This window comes from Epinephelus moara, chromosome 10 (genome assembly GCF_006386435.1).
Source record: "Epinephelus moara isolate mb chromosome 10, YSFRI_EMoa_1.0, whole genome shotgun sequence".
Classification (NCBI taxonomy): domain Eukaryota; kingdom Metazoa; phylum Chordata; class Actinopteri; order Perciformes; family Serranidae; genus Epinephelus; species Epinephelus moara.
Window position 1 is genome coordinate 31793188 of NC_065515.1, and position 23817 is coordinate 31817004.

General features: G+C 41.2%; 2 protein-coding genes across 3 annotated transcripts in view; both read left to right on the forward strand.

The window, feature by feature from the left end:
- rabgap1l (RAB GTPase activating protein 1-like) overlaps positions 1 to 23817 on the forward strand; it is a 134233-nt gene that overhangs the window by 31248 nt on the left and 79168 nt on the right. For both annotated transcript variants that reach the window (XM_050055881.1, XM_050055882.1), the window contains exon 13: positions 2277 to 2427. In XM_050055881.1, coding sequence (XP_049911838.1) covers positions 2277 to 2427 — 151 coding nt within the window. The remainder of the gene's footprint in view (positions 1 to 2276; positions 2428 to 23817) is intronic.
- On the forward strand, positions 18120 to 22399 carry gpr52 (G protein-coupled receptor 52). Its single transcript, XM_050055891.1, has one exon. It carries the CDS (start codon positions 19963 to 19965, stop codon positions 21079 to 21081), a length of 1119 nt encoding a protein of 372 aa, XP_049911848.1. The 5' UTR covers positions 18120 to 19962; the 3' UTR covers positions 21082 to 22399.

Sequence of the window (23817 nt, forward strand, 5' to 3'; positions counted from 1 at the left end):
TTTATGGAAGTAACTTGTGAATGAATCAACTGGATATGGTAAAGAAAAATGAGTGTAAATGGAAAGTAGAGCAAACTAGTGTCAATATACCATGGGGAATCATAAATGCAATTACGTCAAACATTTACATTTTGCTCTTCATCTTGTGCAGAGGCACTATATAATGACACATTGATGCTGAAAGGTGAATCAGGCCCACCCCGCCTCATACAGACTTTGATTTACTGTATAGGGCCGGGTCCTTTGACAGTTTTACCATCTCTCTTAGTATGGAAAACAGGTCCTTTGAGATACAGCCATTAATTTAATCTGCTGTAACATATACCGTCATTGTTCTAACGCTCAGTGCTTTTACAACAACCAGTGTTCATACATGCAGCCCTAGGTGCGGCACGATTAACTGAATGAGAGATGAAAGATGTGTCTGGCTTTTCATTTGATTTCACAGCCTGTTTTCTTGCTGTTGCATCAGCACAATGAAGTGAAGTAGTTTATCGGGAAATTGCTTTCATATGGCCTCGATAAATGCATTATGATGAGATTTCAAGCATCATTAAAAAGAGCTGACTGTGTGTTTTCACAAAAGCAAGATTTTTTCTCATGTGGGAGAACTCTTAGAGCATGGCAGCACTGCAGTCAATACACCACAGTATTGCACCATAGCTAGTGTAGTAGTTACAGTAATACTGTACTCAATATGATATTTAAGGGATTGATAGTAGGGATGTCACGATTATAGATTTTCTTGGTACGATTATTGTCAGAGAAATAATCACGGTTTTACGATTATCACGTTATTATGCATTAATTAATTTCACACTGTAAATGTGTAAAATCACATGAACACTCCTTATAGATCTTTAAGTTTCATTTATTTCCATGCCAACATAACAAAAATAATATAGCAACAAAGAAAAGTAACCAAAAAGTGGTGTGCGGACTCTACTTTTACTACATGCCTCCTTGTGGTCCAGCAGTCTAGGATGTGCGTGTCTTTTTGTTCTCTTTAAATTACAATTACACAAATAAATTGAGAGCATATCTCGTGCAGTGTTAATAATAAATGAAACAGACATCGTGCTGGAAGGACAAGTCCAACATTTACTCAACACAGATGGGAGGAAGCAAAAGGAGGTAATACTAATGCTAAATGTTCACTGACTGAAGACCTTGAGAAGACATTACGTATATCTTCCACATTGCACACTGACACTGAAACAGTCTGACTACTAAAAAAAGGATTTGAACTTGTAACAGTCGAATATATGAAATGTGCCTTTAACATGGTGTATACTGTGTCGTCTAGCAGCAACATCATCAAGCAACGCCTGTTATGATTTGAGTCTGTTGAGCGCACCCAACGCTGGTCGGACGTATACTTATGTGCTCCTGCTTTTTCTTTTATCTCTCAACACAACAGTGATGGTTTTAAGTACGTGTGGCCACTATTTAGTTCATGTATGAAAATGTAGTAGCCGTACAACCGGGCTTGGTAAGCTTGGAGTGTTTTTAAGTTGATGTAAAAATAAACGACGAGCATTTGCGAAATCCCACACTCGTGTGGACGTCTTCTTCATCCATACTTCATCACTCGGAGACGCCGCTTGTGTAACTTTGTTTTCGTTCCGTGCGAGTTGCGCTGACCTACTGTATATGGTTCCGCATCCCGGCATAATCTTTGGAGAGTGACGGTGTTGAGGAATCTTTACGAATAATTAATCGTGGCGTTTAAAACCGCGGTTAATAGTGAAATCAAGTAATCGTGACATCCCTAGTTGATAGTACTGTGATTAATACTATAATAAATCAATCTGTACTTAACTGACTACTGTACTCAATACTGAAGTTAATACTGTAATAATTTCAGTATGTTTGAATAAGGCAGCGTACCTAGAGCAGCTTTAGTAGAGCCATAGCTGCATTCTGGTTGTACTGGGCAGCTCCCATTGTAAACGTGTGCATCAGTATGAATAGGTAATTGGTGCTCAGTCAGCCTAACTTATGTGGCAAAAAGCATTTTGGCAATAATACCATAATTAATAACTGATTTGCTCTTAAGACAAAGTGGTGTTCCTGTTTAGTGCAACATGAGTACTTTTGTGTGACAGGCGAATAACTCAGCATTTGATGGACTCGATTTGTCTTCATACTGTCACCGCACATTAAAACAATTATCAAATCTGTCCAGCTGCACTTCTCATTAATATTTAAAGTGGCTGAATTAGATTAATTGAGATTATAGAATAATGGATTACCTCCTGCGTGTTGTGCGTCAGGCATGGGAACCTGTCCACCCGTCCGAAGGGTTTGCCCTCGTTGGTTCGCAGTGGCATTCCTGAGCCACTCAGAGCTGAAGTCTGGCAGCTGCTGGCTGGTTGCCACGACAACCACGACCTGCTTGAGCACTACCGCATCCTCATCACCAAGGTAAACGCACACACATGTACACACACTCACAGACCATGAAGAGACATGCTTATACCAAGTTTACATTTCCTTTATATGTTTTTTAATGGAAGTATATGAGGTGGTATAGAGCATGTTCAGGATGTTTGTACGCTGTTCACACATACATGGCTGTGTGTACTTAATTTCAGTATATCCATGCAATTTTATTATTTTTTTTTTTTTTCATCATATCCTTATCTGAGGGCTGGCACACCAACAGGCTTTTATCGGTTTCTACTGTATTTCATGTCTCAACATCAGCTAAAAAAGGCTCTTAACAAAAGTCAAGTTACTTTGACTCAACAGGTTTAGGTGCACTTGTCTCTTCTCCTGCTCTGATTCCATGTAAACTTAAAATTTGGAAAACTGTTCTCACAGGTTCTAGGTGGTACTATAGTCAATGAATTTCACTTGTTTGCGTATGGAGATGTGATTCTTTAGCATACAAACTGCTGGAAGAATTATTTTCTCTTGTGTGTGGATGGTTCTTACATCTTACAGTAGCTAAAACCCATTGGTTGTTACAGGTGTAGTGCAGCTCTTGGTTGTGTTTTGGTGGAAACCAGATGAGTGGTGCTAATGTTTATGATATCATGTCACTAGGATGAGAATTAAGTGGGATATCTTTTTCCTTATTATGTGAATTACAGTATGTCTGAGAGTACCAACATCATCGACAACACAGCTGTTCCTCTGAGCTGTGCATCTGTCATTTAGCTGTGACATTTAAATGCATGTGATGCATGTTGCAGGGCTATTACAGCTCCTTTCAGCCCCTTGGTCTCCCACAGAGCTTGCAAGAATTCAAAATGAAATTTTGGACCTTTTAGTGTTTAGCTGTTGGGTGTTCCTCAGGCTTTGTCCACGTATAATTCTTTGGTGCAGTTTGACTCTGACTGTTGGGTTGGTTGTGTTTAAGGTGTTGTACAAGTGCAAGTCAAACTCTGGTGCACCGACCCTGCCTGAAAATTGGATTTGGATCTGCTGCTGACTAAGGTCACTTTCACATCGTTAGTTTGTTTAAGTGATCAAGACCAGGAGAGCAAAAAGATTCATTGCTGCCTTTTAGTTCTGGTCCAGTTTGTGTTTACTCTGGATAAATCAAGGTAACTCATTGATCGGACAGTTTTGGCAACTGTCATCCTGCATCATCAGTACTACGTGGACCCCTGGACAGTTTACAGTTTACACTTAATTTCATTTTTTTGTTCTTTCCCAGAATGACTAACAACTTGTGCAAGGCTGGAACAAATTAACAGTAAACATGTCACCCAAAATGAATAGCAGACAAAGCCCAAAGTGTTGCCACTATATTATTGGCAACCAGTGGTAAGGAGGTCATAGTTAAGGTTAAAGGTCAAATGGTCAGAGAGCAGAGATGGAAAGACTTTTCCATTGACATAAATATTGAATTGGAATCAGGAAGCAAGCTGTTAAACAGTCTGAACCTCTATTGGTACACATTTTAAAACAAATAAGTATGTTAGGTTTAACTGTGGGAGCATTTAGTTATATAGATAGCTATTAAATGTGAATTGGACTGCATGAGATGACAAGTTTGCCTGGCCCTGTGAAGACACCTTTGAGTCAGGTACACATAGCGTTGCATGTTTGTGATAAAGACAACAATCCATCATAGTGTAATCCAGTAAACATCTCTTACTTTGCTTGATATTTTAAGGATTTCATGAATATCTTATTACCACCTTAGTGTCACGTTAACTCTTTATCTTTATCTTTTTAGAGTTTTTTTCAAGCTCACATTGCTATGCCAGCTTTCTATAGTTATCAATCGTAGTAAATCTAAGCTTTCCAAATGTGATGGAGTGGTTGTGCAAACCAGGTCGATGACCCACTGTAAACAAGTAGGTAGAGTGACAAAGCCCCACTGGACCAGACAGCAGCAGTAGAAGGAGGTGATATAAACACACAAAGCAGACAGAGATCTTGCTTTTATGGATAATGTAGTAGTCTTTCTCTTATCCACACAGAATCGGGTGAAACTACCTGCCTCGATCAATAAGCAGAGGGGAGGGGGAGGGGGGGGGGGGGGGGGGGATTGATGGAAAGAAGAAAAATGGAGAGAAGGAGGAATGTGGACCCATAAATATGAGGTTGTAGTCACTGAGGGAGAATTGGAGAAAAGGAATGTGTGTAAATGTCAAGAGAGCTGGCAGATTTCTCTCGTTCGTGAGTCACATATTTTTTAGTTGTCTTTCACCTACTGTGTAAATTTCTCCCTTTGTCTTTCTCAATCTTTCAGCGTCTGTCACCATCTTTATCTGTTAAATTAGGACAGTTTTTCTTTGGCTCTTTATGTCCCATTTCTCTACCTTGCTCTCTCTGTCCTTCCATCTCTTTCCCATAGTATCTAGTTGTCCAATGTGCCTCTGTCTTTATCTTTCTCTCTCTCCTTACATAAGACCAAGCTTCTGTAGTTCAGCGCTCATTTATTCTCATTCCACTGGGTGGGCCATGCCCACATCCTCTGTCTTGCTGGAGTAGTGATGGTATTGATAGGCGGGTGGCCAGGCTATTAATAGCTGCACCAAATGAATGGAACTGAGGGAAGATGGAGGAGGGAGGGAAAGAGTGAAGAGAGGCAAATGACAGCAGCGGCACAGGGGATGTGGAGCTTATTAATGTATGTTGTCTGGGCTCAGTGACGACGGTAATGCTGATTGAATTTTAAGTAATTGGACTGTCGTCCTTATGGAAGGGGTATCTATATCCTAAATCAGACCAGTTCAAGCGTTATTTTTGTTGCCCACAGCTGATGGGTGTTAACCACATACAGTTTGTAGTCTTACACTGATGTCACAAAGCTGTACTTGATGATTAAACTGATTTGATTGTGATTTTTAGACTCATAAAAACAAACCACAATATCCAACGATCATCAGTTTAATTATACTAGTACACTGCCTCAAAGGGCACCTCTTTGCAGCTTTCTCAGGAACTGCTTAACCAAATTACTTCATATTCGACATTGCACTTCCTGCCTTAACATAGTTGCATCCCCTTGTGAACATAGAGTAAAACTGTAATTTGTTAACAGCTAGCTATTTCAAACCAGGGGAACAAGTGCTCATTCCGACAGTTGCATCACTGATGCTTGAAAGGTTTGACTTTGCTACAGTGTAACGTCTCCAGTCTCTCTGGTGTCTCTCTCCTCGTCTGTTGTTGAATGTACTGAGAGAATATTGTACCCAACATGTCGTCTGGCAGTGTAACAGTAAATGGCGTCCCCTCTCAGTACAGTACACAGTGTGTACATAATGCGTTACTAATAAATATGTCCTGTAGATCTCATGAACTCGCACTCAACACTGCCCTTCCTTGTATTTTCAGCAATTGCCCCCTCCTAATGTGAAGTTGTTTGGATGAACGGTTGTGTAGTTGTGTAGGTTGTGTAATTGAAAATGAGCCACAGCATCTAAGTTGTATACCCAAAAAGGTTAAAAAAAAAGTCAAGATCAGCAAGTGTGTTTGTTTGGTTTTCATTATGTGCATAACACTGGCATTTTTTTTATAGCACCACTCTCTCTCATTGTAAAGGTCTTAAAAACTCAAGGGTTTATCTTAATAGAACTATCAGACACCTTAAATTAAATATCCTTTAGCCTTGTATATTTAAGCCTTAGAAATAAATCCGGTGCAGTTCTTCTCTAATATAATTTACCTTTGAAGGCTCATGTTATTGACATAGCAACAAACATATTTAGATGGAAAATTTTGCAGCATTTCTATGAAATCTATCTTAGCTTTTAAGTTATTGCTGGAAAATGCCACGTTAAGGCAAGCACCTCAGTTTTCTTTTTTGTGGGTTTCAGTACAAGTTCTATTTAAATGTGATTTAAAATTGGAATTCAGATCACATCTTATTGTCTGTTAGCCCATGTGATATGATCGTGACGTTCAGCAAACGGGGAGGACAGGCATCAGGAGAATATTGAGAACTAGAGAGATAAGAAACATTTAATGTCTTTATCTGCCAAACATTTGTGTCACTCATTTTGTTAATACATCTTTAAGTTGTGAGTGTAGTGTATCCATGCCTGTGCTGTTACTATGGTGAGCATTGCTGTAATGACAGCAAATGATTTTATGGCTTAAACACACAAATGTGATCTGGTCAGTAGTACAACACAAAAAAATTTGTCATTTTCAGTGTTCAACTACAAACTTAGTCATTAAAGACACGCAGACCTACACCCTCACCTCACAGCAGTAATAATGGGTCATAGGTTTTGGAGTGCTCTCTATTTTATTCCCATACCTGGCTACTCTAATTTACTTAGACAGCGATAAATTAACTGCGACTTTTACAAATTTAGCACCCATATCATTGTTTACCATTGAAATTAGAGTCACACTCATTTAGACTTAGACTAGATGGTTGGTAGGTTTTACATGGTGATAGCTGAGGTGAGGTACTGCCTATTTATGATGTGCTGCATGTAAGATGGTGAAGAGTTGATTCATAGAAGGATTTTCTGATTTCTGATTTTCTGGTACAGTAGTTTATTTAATCCCTTACCTGTGGTGACTGAGAGTTTAAAATCTGATAAAACATGTTGCAAGCCTCCAAAGTGATTTCGTCACCGGGTGAGGAGTTCATTCCCAAGGTGAGAACCACTGGGTTAGACTAACCCACTGATCATTTAGCAGCATGTGGCCCGTGGCCAGCCAGCCTGATATCATAGATCGCAAGTGTCATGTTCAGTGCTGTACTGCTCTCATCTACAGTCATCACACACAGAGTCACAAATGCACACTCTGTCACACACACCATGGCCTCAGGGCATCTGAGACATTCACAAATAACTTCTTTCTCAGCTGGTGCAGCACTGGGTTTTAGGGTCAGGGTTGGGGGGGTTGCTAGTGACATTTGAACAACCTTTTCGTCTCCCTAGAGTCGAACAAGCCCAAGGTGTGCCGCCACGCTTGAACCCACAGCTTAAAAAAGCTCAACCAGCTATTTCCAGGATCGCCTTTCCAAAGACCAGTCTCACTCACAGCACAGCCAGTGAGTGTGTTAACAGAGGTCGGCATCTCTCCACAGGTTTGACGGCTGTCATCAGTAGCCTGGAACAGCGGTTTCACCACAGCAGGCCGTAAGGGGCCTTGTACTGTATGAAACTGAAGGCCTTCCACAGAGTTTATTTTGCAAAGGGAATTGATTTTTTTTTTTTTTTTTTTTTTTACTTTTTTGGTCAGTGCTTTTGTACAATCTCCCACCCTTTTCCTTGTGGCTAAACATATTTGTACCAATGAGTGGGGTAAGAGAATTTGTGCTTGTAATTAGCACTGGCTTACGTATACCGATTCTAATTCTTCTAGAGTGCCATGTTGAAACACGACACAATAGATCGATGCATACAGTACGTTTCTCCCCATTTAGATGGAGATGCAGTAGGTAGAATGATGTTTTCAGAAATTGATAAATGGAATTGAAAAGTCTGTTTTTACATACATCCTTGTTATTATTGATTATAGTTCAGTCTCAGAAGGGTGAAAAAGAAGGGTGTCTTGATACCAACCCTACTACATACACAACTGCGCTGTCACTGTCTCTTGTTTGGTACTGTGGCTGTGCTATGGCCCCAAAGCCTGTCCTTCTCCTAATTGGTGACTTGGACACCCACTAAATGGTTAGACCAAGCGACAACCTATAGGGCTGAAAATTAAGCTGACATGGAAATGCCAAAAACTACAGTTCAGTGAATGGCCACTTGAGGTCAGCTCCAAAATAAAGTCAATCCCCATAGACCTAAATTTAAAATGCCCGACTTAACAGTCGAAATAAACATGGTACAGAAAATGGTTTTAGTCTCTGTGGCTAATTTCCCCATCATGACAACTGTATGTTTACATTTTTTTAGGGCTCAAAGCTTTGCATAATTAAGGGTGAGTGACTTCGATTGACAGTCTGCAGAAAGTGTCCTCACCGTCTCATTTAGATCCACCCCTCACTCCACATAGCGCCAGCCTCTCCCCCAAATAAGGTCCCCTCTGGCTCCAAAAACCCAAGATGGCGATGGCCAATATGCCAGACTCGAGGCTTCAAAACGAAAGTCCACAGAAGGCCAATGGAAGATGTCATGATAGCTACATCCATTATTTTTACAGTCTATGATGAGGACACACTGTGACCCTGGCATGATTGCGTTTGATAGAGAAATGACATTTCGAGCTACAAGTGTCTGGTAAAAGTTTAAACACTTGTTTTAACGGTAACATTTTATGTATTGATCATTTTTCATTTCTTCTCTGAACTTTTCTGAAATCCTCAGCTGTGACAGGAACCAGCATAGTTAAGTTCTTTACCAAGCATGTAATGAAATCAAAGAGCAAATTAGACGAGGGCTGTGAGGTGCTTTACATTTTGATGTTGAATCATATTGAGGCCAGGCGCCAGCTTAGCAGTGACATTTAACGTCGGTGTACAATCAAAGGTAGTATCAGCCATGCAGCCAGGCTGGAAAAATACTACACCCACGCCTGATAACCCACATACAGATACATGGAGTACAATGTACATAAGATAGGCTGCCATGATAACTGCAAGGGTCTATGGACTTCTCTGTGCTTGAAGGTGTCACCATGACAATTCTGTCTCCTTTCATCTTTGTCTCTTAACTTCTGCCTTAGTTCATTCAGTACTTGATATTTTGATAATTGGAAACTGGGTAGGTGGCCACCTTCTTATGAATACACACTCCTAGGTTTCACCTTGTACTTTTTCAACCTTCTGGCAACCACAGTATGTACAGACATGCAAGTAATAGTTTGATTTTGAATTTAAATTGGAGTGGTGTGTGGGGTTTAGTATGAGAGCATAATGCTACTTTTATTCTATATCCATTAGAGTCACTGGCTCCTTTTAAACTGCCTCTTCAAGGATGAGAATTTCACCAGTGCCGCATTGCCGTTCTGTATAAAAGGTACAAACGCAGAATGGGGGGCAGAGTTGTTTCCCCTTTAACAACAGTGCCGAAGTGATGTCTGTATAAATGGTACAGCCAGCAGGACGGGATCATGGGCAGCACAGGTGTGATGTTTTAACGATGTGTTTTGACTGTGGGAGATTTAAAAAGTAGCTGATGGCAGTTAGCAGCTAACTCAAAGAAGAACAGTGGCAAAATCTCCACAAATTGGGAAAACAATGAGGTCCTGGAGCTGCTCACCGTCCGAGCAGAGGACAGGATCAGCCGGCATATAACAGAGATGGTAAATGATTGTTACTGCCATATTATGCCATTGTTGTTGTTTATAAAGCGCTGCCAACATGTATGATATGTGTGATACAAGAGGCCGACACTGTTGTTTTACATGTCACAGCAATATTGCACACATTTATTTTGTAGTATTTTAAAAGAATCTTTTTATATTTTTATTGTAATTTTTCTGTTCTAGTATTTTATTCTTGACTGCTGCAGTACTCTGCCTTTAACTTTATTTACCATAATATGTTTATTGTTTGCACCAAACACCAAGGCAAATTCCTTGTAAGTGAAAACCTACTTGTTAATAAACCTTATTCTGATTCTTACTTCTACAGTGTGGCAAATAACTAGCGCTGAGTCTGTAATGCGCTAGCAGATATTAGCATTGCGATCGCAGTAGTATTACCTTAACAAAGGAGCCATTTTATTTCATATGCTTAGCATATGTTGTTCCTATGGTCTTTAGAGGGTAAAGTGCAACACACACCGCCACCATACGCCGCGCGTCAAAACGCCTGCCTCCATTATATTCTATGAACAAACCCACACCGGCACCGGCCGCCGCGCCGCTCTGCTTCAGCCCACTGCTCTATTTCCAGCGTGGCCGGCGCTGCGAGAAAAGCTTTTTATGTAAGTCTCGGCTGCTGTAATAACAACTGGAAATTTTTAATAAGACGATTTTGATAAGACACTCACCCATGAAATCCAAGTTGTTGTTGCCTCAAAGTTTTTCCTCTTGTTCTTCCGTTACTAGCAGTTGGCAACCGTTGGCAACTAGGTACAGCCACCTAGCGGGCTGGGGTGGGAAATACACTTTAGTGTCGATGGTGCCGCTGCATGCCGCTGCCAATGTGTGTTGGGGGTGGCACTTGACGGCCACAGCGCCGCGCCGGTGGAAGTGTGTGTTGCACTTAACTAATAGCTGCTGACTAATTTCATATTCCTAGCTTGTTGTCATGATTTCTGTCCCACCTGCTTCCATTGACTTTTTTTTTTCCTGTCCTGCCCCAGTCCCGTAATGAATAGTGAAATTGACTCCCATCCTGCGGGAATCTCACAGGAATCACATGACCAACAGTATTCCCAAGAAGATGTCAGCCTTTAATGCATATCTCTACTGAAGGACAAAACTCCAACTTTGGTGTTGTTGAACGTCTGCCAGACCTCTGAATTGGCTTCATTTCTCAGCCCTGGATGTTGCCGCTTAAGCTTAACACGTAGTTGATTTTCCAACATTGACATTTTGAAAATACAGTATGCAGTACATGCATGCACAGACAGAAACACATCATGCACACACATAAAAATAATTCTTCTGGCTTAGTTGTGTGCCCTGAAGTCCCCCATCATTTATGGATGAAAAAAAAAAACTCCNACACACACACACACACACACACACACACACACACACACACACACACACACACTCCCCACTAGCCCATCCTGCTTCATGGTATCTGTAGGGACCAGCTGCACTGCATGGCCACAACACAGCCAAGCAACACCACATCCATTCTCCTGACTTTACAATATAGGTCTATTCACAGCACCCCTCCCATCCTGGCTCTGTGTGTGTCTCCATAATGCAACCCTCCAGCTCCCATTCACATGTCCACAGCAGGAACCCAGTAGGCACCACAAAAGGACAAACTGCCTGCCTTCCACAGCTTTAGGAAAATCTATATTAGGAAAACAGAAACAAAAATCAGATCTGTCATTTCTGTTGTCTATTAATTTTGGTTAATCCAAACAAATTATTAAGTGATTATAAGACAGGGTTTATGTTGAATTTTGAGTATTTATGGCACACCTGTATGCATGTAAGCTTTTCGTTAATGTAGAATGTCTTTTGTAGATGAAAATTAGCAACACAAGCAATGCGAAAGGTACGCTAAAAGTCATTTTATAGCTAACAGTATTTGTTGTTGCTGTAACTGTGCTCCTTTACAGTAGTGAGTAAATCTGCTGTGTGTGTGTGTGTGTGTGTGTGTGTGTGTGTGTGTGTGTGTGTGTTAGCATAGCCTCCTAGCCATAATGACACTGATATGACAGCTCGGATTAAGGAGATCCAGCCCGCAGCGTCTTCTCTAGTCAAAACACTTCTGTGTCTCAGGCCTCATATTGACTGCAGCCTCACAGCCAGAGTAGTGCTCTGCTTCCTCCTCTTCCTCACCACAGAGTCACACTAGCTTGTGTCTTTTAATTCAGTATGTGTATAAGAATCTTCATAAACAACATCAACATTTTCATGTAAGTAATGAATACATTTTATACAGGATCTGTCAAGAAAGGATACACTACACAAGTAGTGTGATTTATTTGCAGTTTTTGCAAGAAGCATAAAGCTTAAAGAAGATACATTTTGCATAATCATTAACATAGTACTGCATACCCCTGAAGAGACAATAGTGACACAACCATTATACAAGACAACAGGCCACTAAGAGACTAAGCTTTTCATGTTTCTCTGAGAAATGCTATTGGTCTTGGAAATTCAAATGCAAAGTGCAGCCCTGACCTGCATTTTATACAATGGCATAATTCAACAAATGTCTATTTATTATTCTTTGACAGAAAAAAACCTATTCAAATGCACTGGCTTCTTGTTTACAGTCAGCCTGTACAGATGACTAATAGATGCACGTTACATCCTGACCTACATGATGCAAGGACAATAGGTGCTACAGAATAATGAATATAAGTATCTCAACCTGAGCGGTCAGACAGGTCTCCACTGCCGTGTGGTACGAGGTTAGATGAAGATGATAGATGGTGATTTCAGTAGCCAGCCTGTCTCTCTTTGACCTTTAGCTCCTCTTTACCATTTAACTGTAGCGAACCCAGTGTATGCAGTGCACATCGTGACATTGTACTGGAGGTGAATATGGTATGTAGATATTTTCTCCTGTTAGGGATGGTTAGCATTAATTGTCGTCATATGAAATGTGAAAAAAAAGAAAAAAAAAAGCTGTTACTTTGTTGTCCACATGCTGTGAGCTAGCTCCTATCTTTACATTTGACATTTTCCTCTACCCACTGTGTCTGCTTCATACATCTTCTCTGTTATATTAACCAGTAATAGACTGTGCCCTCACAGCCATTACTTTCCAAAACAATAATCATAACTTAGCTGCCTTACGTGATTTACTTTACTTTGGTTGTTTACAAGAGAGGAGTGGGCAAAATTTGAACTTCAAAATTCAGTGATGGCATTTCAGTAAAGTACATTCAGTTCTTGTGTTTTTGTGCTAGTCCGTGATGCTTCATGCAGCAGGATACCAAAGATCCAAGACAGGCAGAATGTCTAACAAAGAAGGTCTGGCTCTCACTGCGTTGAGTGCTTTAATTGTGACAGCATCTACATTTTCAGGATTTCTTTTTTGGCAAACAGTGTCAATCTATGACATCTCAATTTCCAATGGAGTTTATATGACAGGCAACTAAGGCATGCTGCACTAAAGCCAAAGAGTACTAATGTTGTCAGTGGTTTGGATCCTTCTTCTTCTTCAGTGCCCTCAACCTGAGAACTGAATCCACACAAAGCTTGGCCCACTGTTGATAAATATAAATACCAGCTTCTGCCTGCTAAGCTGGTTTAGTGTTGGTCCGTCGATGGTGCTTGCTGAATGTTTGTATCCAGGCAGTGAACCAGCTCTAATCTGCCCCAATAACCATCTATCCCTCCATATCCCAACCCCCAGACTCTTGGACAAGAGAGCGATGAGAGCTACAGAGGCCACCACATTTATATTTTACCCTTTAAGCAAAGTAAATGACCTGAAATTTATTGACAGTCAAGCGGCACTGAAGCACCTACATGCATACAAAGATTAATAAATAAGAAAATACTGTCAGAATACTGTCACATAGTCTAGTGGGGTTTAGTTGTAGAGAGAGGGTGCTTCTGAACTTAGTGAAGATAAAATAATTATAGTTGGAGTATGCCATTCCTGTACCCTCATTTATTTCCTTTGCAATGGAAAAATAAAATGGCCACTGAGGCTGCAGTGGGAATTAGCAATTTCCAAATGTAAGGCAAGAATGCTGCATTATCATCGTTATCCAATATTAATCATGAATGCCATGACTTTGTGTAATAAATCGGAATTCATTAGGCCTAAGCCGAGTAAACAGTATCTATATCTGTATCCTCAGTGCCCATTATTATGTCAGAATTAACAAAACATGAGGAAGGGAAATGGAAAGCACTGTAGGTCTGCACCAACCTCCCAAGATTTGAAGAATGTTGGTGTTCTTGCAACTTGTGATTTTAGTCTGATCACACTACAGCAAGGGTGAGTTTACAAGCTACCTTCACCAAGACCAGCTCTGGGCCTCCTAAATGCTGGAGAGAGACACTGTGGCAAACATCTCAAAAGTGGTTGCTTAAAAATTAACATTAGTGTAACATTATGCATCCTTTGGTCATTTTGGATTATTGAACAATGACTGTCTTAAAGGAGGAAAGGGCATTTCTCTTTTACCTGTTTCTCTGCCAGTTTCAATCCAGGAACCTGTGCAGGTCTTGTACAGAAGCAGCCGGACTTAGTACATTCGGCACACGAGGCAAACTTTACTGTATTTATTACTTACAAGAGTGTGATCTAATGAGCACAACAAACAATAATGATACATAACAAACAATAAAACAATAAGGTATGTACCAATTTGCAAATTTCAGGGTTGGGCGAGGTCGTGGTGGGGTGCAATTTTGGCACCCTTCCTCTGTGTGGCTCCCTAAGTCGCCTATAGGAAGATCCGCCACTGCTTATTATGTCATCTGACTGCGGCTGACAATACTAGCTGCCCCTTGGCCAACATTCAAAACCAAGGCCGACTACTGTAAGCCTTTACATGGCCACCAGGTTCTGTAATAACCTCTCTGACTTGTCTAAACAGCATCTGAAAGCTTATTTGTACAGACAGGCCTTGCATTGATGTTTTTGTGTTATCCCTGTGTGTTCAGTTTGCCACTTTATTTTTTTATTGGTTGATTTTGTTGATTGGGTTTAATGTGATGCTTGCTCTGCATATATAAACTTTACTATCTCAATTACTTATTCACCTTGTCTTGGTGAAATGTCCTTGAACAAGATGGTGAACCCCGTACCTCCTTACTGTCCGTACTGTAAGCTGCTCTGGTTAAGGCTATCAGCTTAACACCTGTAATGTAGTTGTAAACTCCCTGCTTATGCCAACACATTGCTGTTGATTCTGGAATCAGCAGGAGCCCAGGGGTGGAGGAGGGTGGGATGCTGGGAAGCAGTGAAAGGTGAATCAGCCTCCACCTTTGTTTCCAAGTGGCCCTGCTGGCTTTGTTTTGGAGCAGAATGAATTATTAACGGTGGCCTTCTGGTCGTGTTTTTCATCAGTGTCCACCTCCAAAGGTAAAGAGCACTGTGCTGAGAGACCTCCATTGACTGGCTCCCTCCATAGTGACTGCACAACTGGATACATGAACTTTTTTTTTGTTTTTTTTAGTCTTCATTATGTCTCTCTTTATTTTTATTTTTCCTTTCTCTCTGTTCCCTTTCTCTGTGTTTCCATCACACTGTTTCTCTTGAATTACCAAATTAAGCAACACAGGTGCTGAAGAATATCTGGTCTCCATGACAATCAAAGAGCTGTCCGTCTGCATGGTAGATTATTTTATACTTCACCTCACAGTCGCTGATGAAGTACTCTCATCATATATGTTGCATATTGTCCATGTTGTACAGTTTCACCCCCTCACTTCATAGCTTGTGGCTCAAAATACAACTTGGTGACATAACTCACATGTTGTATTGTGTGTTACTCTTTTTTTAGTAGGGCTGTGATTCACGGTCTCAACAGTAAATTTATTAGATTTTTTTTTTTAAGTTGGTGAACCGTCAACTGAATCAGGAATGACTTGCCAATTTAGTTATCATTATATTTACATGTGCATGAATGTGAGACAAAAACAAATGTTTCTATTTAATTCACATAATGCAGTGATACTTATGTTTACTGATGTTAATTAATGCTTATTATATTATTGTTGACAATCTGGATAAACAATATACAAAAAGCAGAAATAGTAGTAAGATTGTAGTATTTAATTTTGGTCCTTAATTACAATTTTACAGAAAGAATGCACATAATAAATGAAAAATATCAAGCCATTAAATTAAAAAGAAACAATATTGTAGCCTAAAAGGTGTAAGCTGAAGCTCAAGCTTGTTATACCTACCCTTTTAGCTTAGCATATTCTCATAAGTGACTTATTTACTACTAAGTTATACAGAAACGAAAACAGAAACATTCACAAAATTCCATAACATTTCAGACACAATAATAATCAAACCCCAGTTTTATATTTCTTTACCACCTTATTGTTCAACATTTTTAGAGTTCCAGTGTGTAAAGTTGTGCCCTCTGAATGTGAAACTTCTCCCATGTACAAAGCATGTAGGCGGACCACAGTGGTTGACGCAAAAACATGACATCAGAAATGGCCCTCTCTAGAGCCGGTGTTTGGTTGTCTGTTCTGTGGTACTGGAGAACAATATGGCGGGCTCCAGAGAAGAGGACCTGCTCCATAGGTAGATAAAACTCCTATTAAGGTAACATACTGTAAGCACAGTGATTCATAGTTTAAGGTGATTATAAGTTAATGAAAACATAGTTTTGAATATTATATACCCTTTCTGCTAATAGATGGCTCTAAATCATACACACTGGACCTTTAAATTTGTAAAGTGAACTACACATTCTTAATTTATTTTGTAAAATAATGAAATTTTTTACACAAAGATGCAAATGGGCACCCCTCTAAGTTAAATCTAAGTAGCTTCTGCCTCCATACTTAAAGTCAACCAGTCTGTGTTAGACATTTTTATTGAGTTGAATGCTCTGTCATAATCAGCTGTGTTAAAGGATTGGATTGGCTGCATGCCACCTTTTCCTGTATAATATTCTTACAACGTATTACATGGTTCTCAAGGACACTCAGTCATGTCTAGGTTCAGTTATTGTCTGTGAATGGCTCTTTCTTTGTAAGGCATGTATATTTCCTTGTTGTTTAGATAGCACATTTCATTTTTCGCTCTGATGGTTTCATACAGTATGTGACTTTCTGTGTGGATTGGACCAAACGCTTTTCTAGAATTTTTAGTTTTGTCAAATAAGATATGCATTTGAGTAGCATCATGTTTTCCTTTGTCCATCAGCAGTATATAAGAATACAATGTAGGTTGACAGGATGTCTATATTTTCCATTAAGGATTTAGTTCCTGTTATGTTTGCTCCTTTCAGACATTTTTTTTTTCAAATAATCAAAGCACTCTACACTTCCTGGAAGAGGCCAGGTGCAGTATTGTTTTCCAAAGTAGCCATTTTCCATCCAACTTGCAGCCAGCCACCACTCGTTGCCTCTAAGCGGTTAGGGTTAGGGTTAACAGTTAAAAACAAAGAAAGTGATAACGTTAGCAAAGTTGCTCTGAATTTTCTCTTTGCAAGATTCTCCTGCCCAGCCACCATGCTTGACACTTTCTTTCCATCCGCCCCTTCTGCTTAGCCAATTTGCTGTCACTTGATCCTCTTTATCATCTGCCGGCCAGAGGATGCTCCCAACCGGCCGAAATGCTGGGCAACTGTAACTAAGGGGCAGGCATAGCTGCGCTAAGCTGTTGGTTGAATAAAGAATAAATAAAGTATCCAGAAGAACCTGGAGCCTGGCAAGATAAGGGAAAGAATTCATTTAACTAGGATTAGCTGTTCAAGATGTTTCATGGGATTACGAAGGTTGAGTGTCATCCTGTCGTCATTAACAGTGTGTAATAATGTGTGTCGGAAAGTGAGGCTGATGACCACTGACACTAACAGCTGTTTTCTTTTCTTCAACCCCCCAAAAGTAGAAACAGTACAGTGAGTGACTCATGATGTCATGAAATGTGTTTTGCTATTTTATGCTGGGATATTTACCTCATCTTATATTTTCAATGTTGTAGGTTGTTTTTATGTATAATTGAAATATAAATTTGTGTTTTGTTTTGTTTTTTTACATACTGGGGCTAGGTAAATGTATGGAGTGGAGAACTGGAGATTGTGGGAAGGAAGTGGGACTGAAACAGTGAAGGAAAGAAAAGGAGGGGGTGGAGGGGACTTTAGTTAATAGAAAACAGACTGTGAGAGATAAGTAATATGTAAATAGGAAATGTATCCAAATTTACCTCTGGGTGAAAGCCAGTGTGAGAGACAGAATAATGTGGCAGGGAGCCTCAGGTGCAGCTGGGATGGGAGGAGGCGGGGCAATGAGCTAGAAGCTGAGGGAGAGGGAGCGAGAAAGAGGGAGGGTTCATGTGTGTGTGTTTGAGTTAGTGTGTGTGTGTGTGTGTGGAAAGAGAGAGAGAGGTTGAGTGTGCAAGCTAGAGAGATTGTGTGGAGAGGGAGGGAGGGAAGTGTAAGCCAGTCACAGCATCTCTCCTTCTCACTGCACCAGGGCTGAGGGACTCTTCGTCCCCTCGCTTCCCTCGCTGCAGATTTAACTCATTTCCATCAGCGCAGTCATCCTTTTTTTTCTTGCTTTTTACTTGCTGCTTCTGACAGATGCATTACATTAATTTCTTTCTGTATGCCAGGATCTAAGGATTTATGTATTGAAAACGTGGGTTGTCCTGTTTAACGGAATTAAAAAGGGGGACGTTTGCAGAGGACAGTGCTTGAAACTGGGACTCCGACTGGGACTTGGTCTTTTCTTTATGCTGCTAGAGTGGATTCCCTTTTGTTGCGCTGCCAGTGTTTTGTTCAGGGCGACAGACACACTGAGAGAGGAGTTGTAGGACCCCATACCTCTACAACTATACAGAGTTAATACTTCAAAGGACTAAAGCAAGTTAGAAAATCTATGGTTGCATTAAGCACTTGAGGAGAAGGTGCTAAGCCTCCCCTGCCAGTGCTTCAGAATGTCACAACAAAAATGCAAGTAACACGTTTATGGGATAAATAGGTGGATTTCTGATTGATCCCCACACCCCTCTCTGCAAGTGTCTGCCACAGGATTGCTGAGGAGTCAAAGTGAGAGGAGCGCTGAGCTGTTCAGCTGGCCTCTCATTGCTCCAGGAGAGTCCTTCCACCTGCCTGCATGGGAGTCTTACATTCAACACTTTCATCAGCTACTGGACTTTTACATTTGTTTGTCTTTCGCGACTTGCAGTCCAGAACACTGAGAGGCAAGTTTGCACATTTGGATTTAAACTTTAAATCACTTTAATAGCAGAACTTCATCCAGACATGTTGACACGCTTGGTTTTTTACCTCATTCTGCCTAGGGATGCCTTGTAAACACATTTTTCCCCCCAGCGCTGTGTGTGCTGAGAGAGCTGTGACATTATCTCCTGCGGAGATCCCCATGTTGTTCTAGCCTGTGTCTGTGTTTTGATTCAGACAATAGCTGGGCATGCATGGGCTCCAGACACTGACCAGAGGACCACCAAAATAAGGGAAGCCTGCTGTAACATTGTAAACACGCCGGCACCCATGGCACAGTGAAACTTTGGATTAATTTAAAGGGGTTGATTTGCAGAGATGGATGTAATTTACATTTCCAGAGAGACTCGTAAGAACATTTTTTCCCCGTAGCAGTTGTTGCCTACAATTTATTTTTTAAAGGTAACCACTCAGTAAATTTCATCTGATCTCCAGGAGTGAAATCGGAACCATATGCTGCTTACTCATCTGATCTCCTGTAAGGATCCGTCAAGAGCAGAGAGCATTGTGCTTTCCTTCACGCTTTAACCTCTTTGTATGGTGTCCTCTCTCGCATCCTATGTGCTCTCCGCCCTTGTGCGGACAGCTTATGCCCTCAGCCTCCCTGTGGCAACCCTCATTAGGATCAGGAGATGAGGCCACAGACTGGCAGGGAAAGTCGCCGCTGGGATTGATGCTGGCTACAGCACTAATGCTACCCTGGTTTACTGAAGGAATACAGTTTTTTCTCCCTACTCCTGACTGTTACCCACCCACTACTTTCACTAACCATGAGTGATTGGAAAAGGAGAGCTAAACGGGTTGTCCTACCCTCCCAGAGGCTTTATTGATTTTCCTCCAGTCAGTGTTCATTTGATTGAGACCCAGCTATGTGAGAGTAAGGTGAAAGAGAGAGTGAGTGTGTTAGAGAGAGTATTGAGCTCTGTTAACCGAAGAAGGCTGCAGACACCCGGTGTAGAGCGGGTGGGGGGGACAGGCAGTTCTCCAGTTTCAGGCCAGCTGCCTTATGGGTGACACATCACAAACCTGACCCACCTGGATAGCGCCCAGAACAATGAACCAGTCTGAACTGACAACGGACCCGGTGCTCGCTGCCAACAGCAGTCATGGAGACTTCTTTCCTGGCAGGGCCACCAACCACTCTTGTCCCTTGGGCTGGGGGCTGAACCAAGGCCTGGAGGCTTGCGTCCTGGAGACTGCCGTCATTGTACTTCTGACAGTGCTCATTATCACAGGGAACCTGACGGTTATCTTCGTGTTCCACTGTGCCCCTCTGCTACACCACTACACCACCAGCTACTTTATCCAGACCATGGCCTATGCTGACCTGCTGGTGGGTCTTAGCTGCCTGGTGCCCACCCTGTCTCTGCTCCACTACCCAGCAGGTGTCCAGGAGCCCATCACATGCCAGGTCTTCAGCTACGTCATCTCTGTTCTAAAGAGTGTTTCAATGGCCTGCTTGGCTTGCATCAGTGTGGACCGCTACCTGGCCATAACTAAACCACTGTCTTACAACCAACTGGTGACGCCATGCCGGCTACGAGGCTGCATCACCCTAATCTGGGTCTACTCCAGCCTGGTGTTCTTGCCCTCCTTCTTTGGGTGGGGTAAACCAGGCTATCATGGAGACATTTTTGAGTGGTGTGCCCACTCTTGGCCCACCTCTGCCCTTTTCACAGGCTTTGTGGTGTGCTTGCTCTATGCGCCTGCTGCACTTGTGGTCTGTTTTACATATTACCATATCTTTCGCATTTGCCAGCAGCACAACAGAGAGATCAGTGAACGACGGGCACGTTTTCCCAGCCAGGAGATGGAGGCTGGTGAGGGCGGTGGCGGCGGGCATCACGGTGGGCATGGACCAGATCGGCGCTACGCGATGGTGTTATTCCGCATCACCAGCGTTTTCTATATGCTCTGGCTGCCCTACATAATCTACTTCCTGTTAGAGAGCTCCCATGTGCTGGACAGCCCTGCCCTCTCCTTCATCACCACCTGGCTGGCCATTAGCAACAGCTTTTGCAACTGTGTGATCTACAGCCTGTCTAATAGTGTGTTCCGCCTGGGCATGCGTAGGCTCTCACAGACGATTTGCTCCTTCAGCCATTGTGCGGCCGATGACAGGGACTTCGGGGAGCCTAAACCAAGGAAGAGGGCAAACTCATGCTCTATCTGAAGGGATGACTTTTACAGGATGAGGATGCTGCTGGAATCTATCAATGTGGAATATGAATCTTAACCAGTTGAGCAGCTAGTTAACTTTCAGTAACATTGGCATGGCTTTACCCAACAGAAAACACTTTCTGTTGCATCAGCCTGTCAGCTGACACCAGTGACATTGCGATGGTCACAATAAACCATGGTTTATTGCATTATAAGCTTTTCGAGGAGATGGGTGCAGTGTCTAAACAGAGAGATTTAATGAGATGGGCACACTTAAATGACTAATATTCTGTGGTATGTGACTTGGCTGTGGGTCATGTAGAAAGTAGTCTCTCCCCATGGCTTTCTCAGCTTTTACATCTCACTGTATGTCACTGTATAAGCCACGTCAGACATAGTGGGATAACTGAGTTATCATAGGATTCATGAATATCTCCTCAGACATCAAATGTGACCACACTTTTTCATGCCTGTTAAATTTTTTTAGTGGTTGTGAATTCGATCGACCTTCTATCTGATGTCTCCGTGCTTTCTATGACTGTCATTAGCAGAGACTAGATAGCCTACACTTACTTGTGCTCATAAACCTGTTTAAAGGTTCTAAATGATCATTTGACTTTTTAACTGTATGAACACACACAGTGACAATGACGACAGCCATTATGCTGCTGATAAATAACAGATGGCGTACGGCCTTGACTGATTTCTAGAGAAAAGTGCGCAGCCCATTTCTGCTAAAGCATTTTGTGTTGAGTCTTGTCAACATGATGTGTGCACAGGCGAACAGAGGAGAGATGCAAAAAAGTCATGATGTACTGGTCAGATGCATTTTTTTTCTGTTGTTAGAGTGATTGGCAAATTGCATATCTGACAGCAGGTTTAAATTTGGATAAAGTTGTTTAATCAGACCTTGATGTAACAGTAATCTCAGAACATAAAACTCTAATATAGCAGTGTTTAGGTAGTTAGGCAAAACATATTTCTACATCACAGCAGATGACCAAGGACAGTTAAAAATATCTGAACTGGTGAAAGAAGGTTTAAAATCCATAAATCAAGTTCAAATCCACCAAAACAAGAATTAATAAAGTTTTCACTTGACTCAATGTGGTTACTAATCTATATTGTTGACGGTCTAATTGTCAACCCATTTAACACATTGCCTATTACTGTAGTGTGTATCCACAGATGACATGCTGCTTTCATTGTTTACCAATTTACATATTAGCTAATTATGTTTGGTCACCAATTGATTGGTGCATGCCTGCTAAAAAGCACCTTATTTCAAGAATTGAGACAAATGATGTGTCGGTTTGACTCTGAGGCCTTTATATTGAGGGCAGGGCCCCTTCCACTTATGAAATAGCCCATCAGCGTCAGTATTCCCACCATTGGTGTGGCATTCCTTATATGGCCATGTTATGAGTATTCTGCTAACAGTTTGATGCATGAGTGCTCATAACAGTCATTTCTAACATGTCTAAATTCAAAATAAAAGTATTAAATTATGAATTTCACAGTATTATTTAAAATGGAAAAGGTTTTGGATTAGAAACAGAACCCTGCAATTGAGCTGAGTTTAGGATATTATTATTTATAGATTCACCTCTTGGATGTTGCTTTAACCCACTCACAAACTTCCCTGACTCACTTACAGGAAAGAGAAGTCGTAGTGGTAGCACAGACCTGAAGATTATGGGTGCTTTGCATCAGTGAAACAATTATCTTTGTTAAAGATGATGGACCTGGGTTCAGGTTAATGTGATCTGATCTGTCTGGAGGTCACTGTGAGGTTAAAACTTAACTGATCTGAAATTACATGCTTAGTTGTGAGAAAGGTTTAAGGCTATCAGTGGCTCATCTTGTGGAGGTTTGTTAAACCATTGGCCGAACAATCCTCATTACTTTTAATTTGCCCCACACTCTTTAGCTCTGCCAATGATGTTGCTGATGAAAATGATACTGCCCTCAAACTACAGGCCTGAATGTCTTACGTGTAAATTTGGTAACTTTTTTTTTTTCATGATTTCTGTGCCCAAGCAACAGATGACTAGGCTGAGTATAGGTGTCAGAAATTGGTTTGTTTATGGGCTCCTTATTGGAGATGGGTAGTTAAATCTATTCTGCTATAAAATAATAATAATAATTATGTTGTTTTTTTATTGTACCCATTCCAGCTTGATGAAATCTAAAGACTGTTCCCCAATTTGGGGCTTTTTATATACAAAGTGCAGATGATGTGTGTTGTTAAAGCAACCTACAAGACTGCCTTTGGCTATGATTCTCACCCTTTGCTACAGCACAGTATTTCAGGCACTCCAGTCAATTTACCTTGTACATTCCCTCGATCATTGGATGAGTGTCAAAGCATAATTCATTTGAATACAGCCACGTACTATAGCCAATTACTGATTTTCCCTCTTTGCTCATGTAGTAGTGTCATCTGTGGTTGAAGCCTTGCTTGTACTGTATATTTGTCCATGCTAGAAACCAAGTGACACAGCACACCCAGCCCCTTGATATTGTAACTGCATTCAATGCTGCTTAACAGTAGCCTGTGTAAGTCATTCCTCATTTTAAAGCTGCATTAAGTGATTTTTGAAGCCACGGGGCAGAAAGCCTTTAGCTTATTATATTTTTGTGGCTACTTCACAAAAACAGAGCTACATGATCATTCCAGTCACGAGTCTTTCTGACCATTCCAATGAATGTAAGTACAGTATTGTTTTTAAGACAAGGTTTAGAAAAC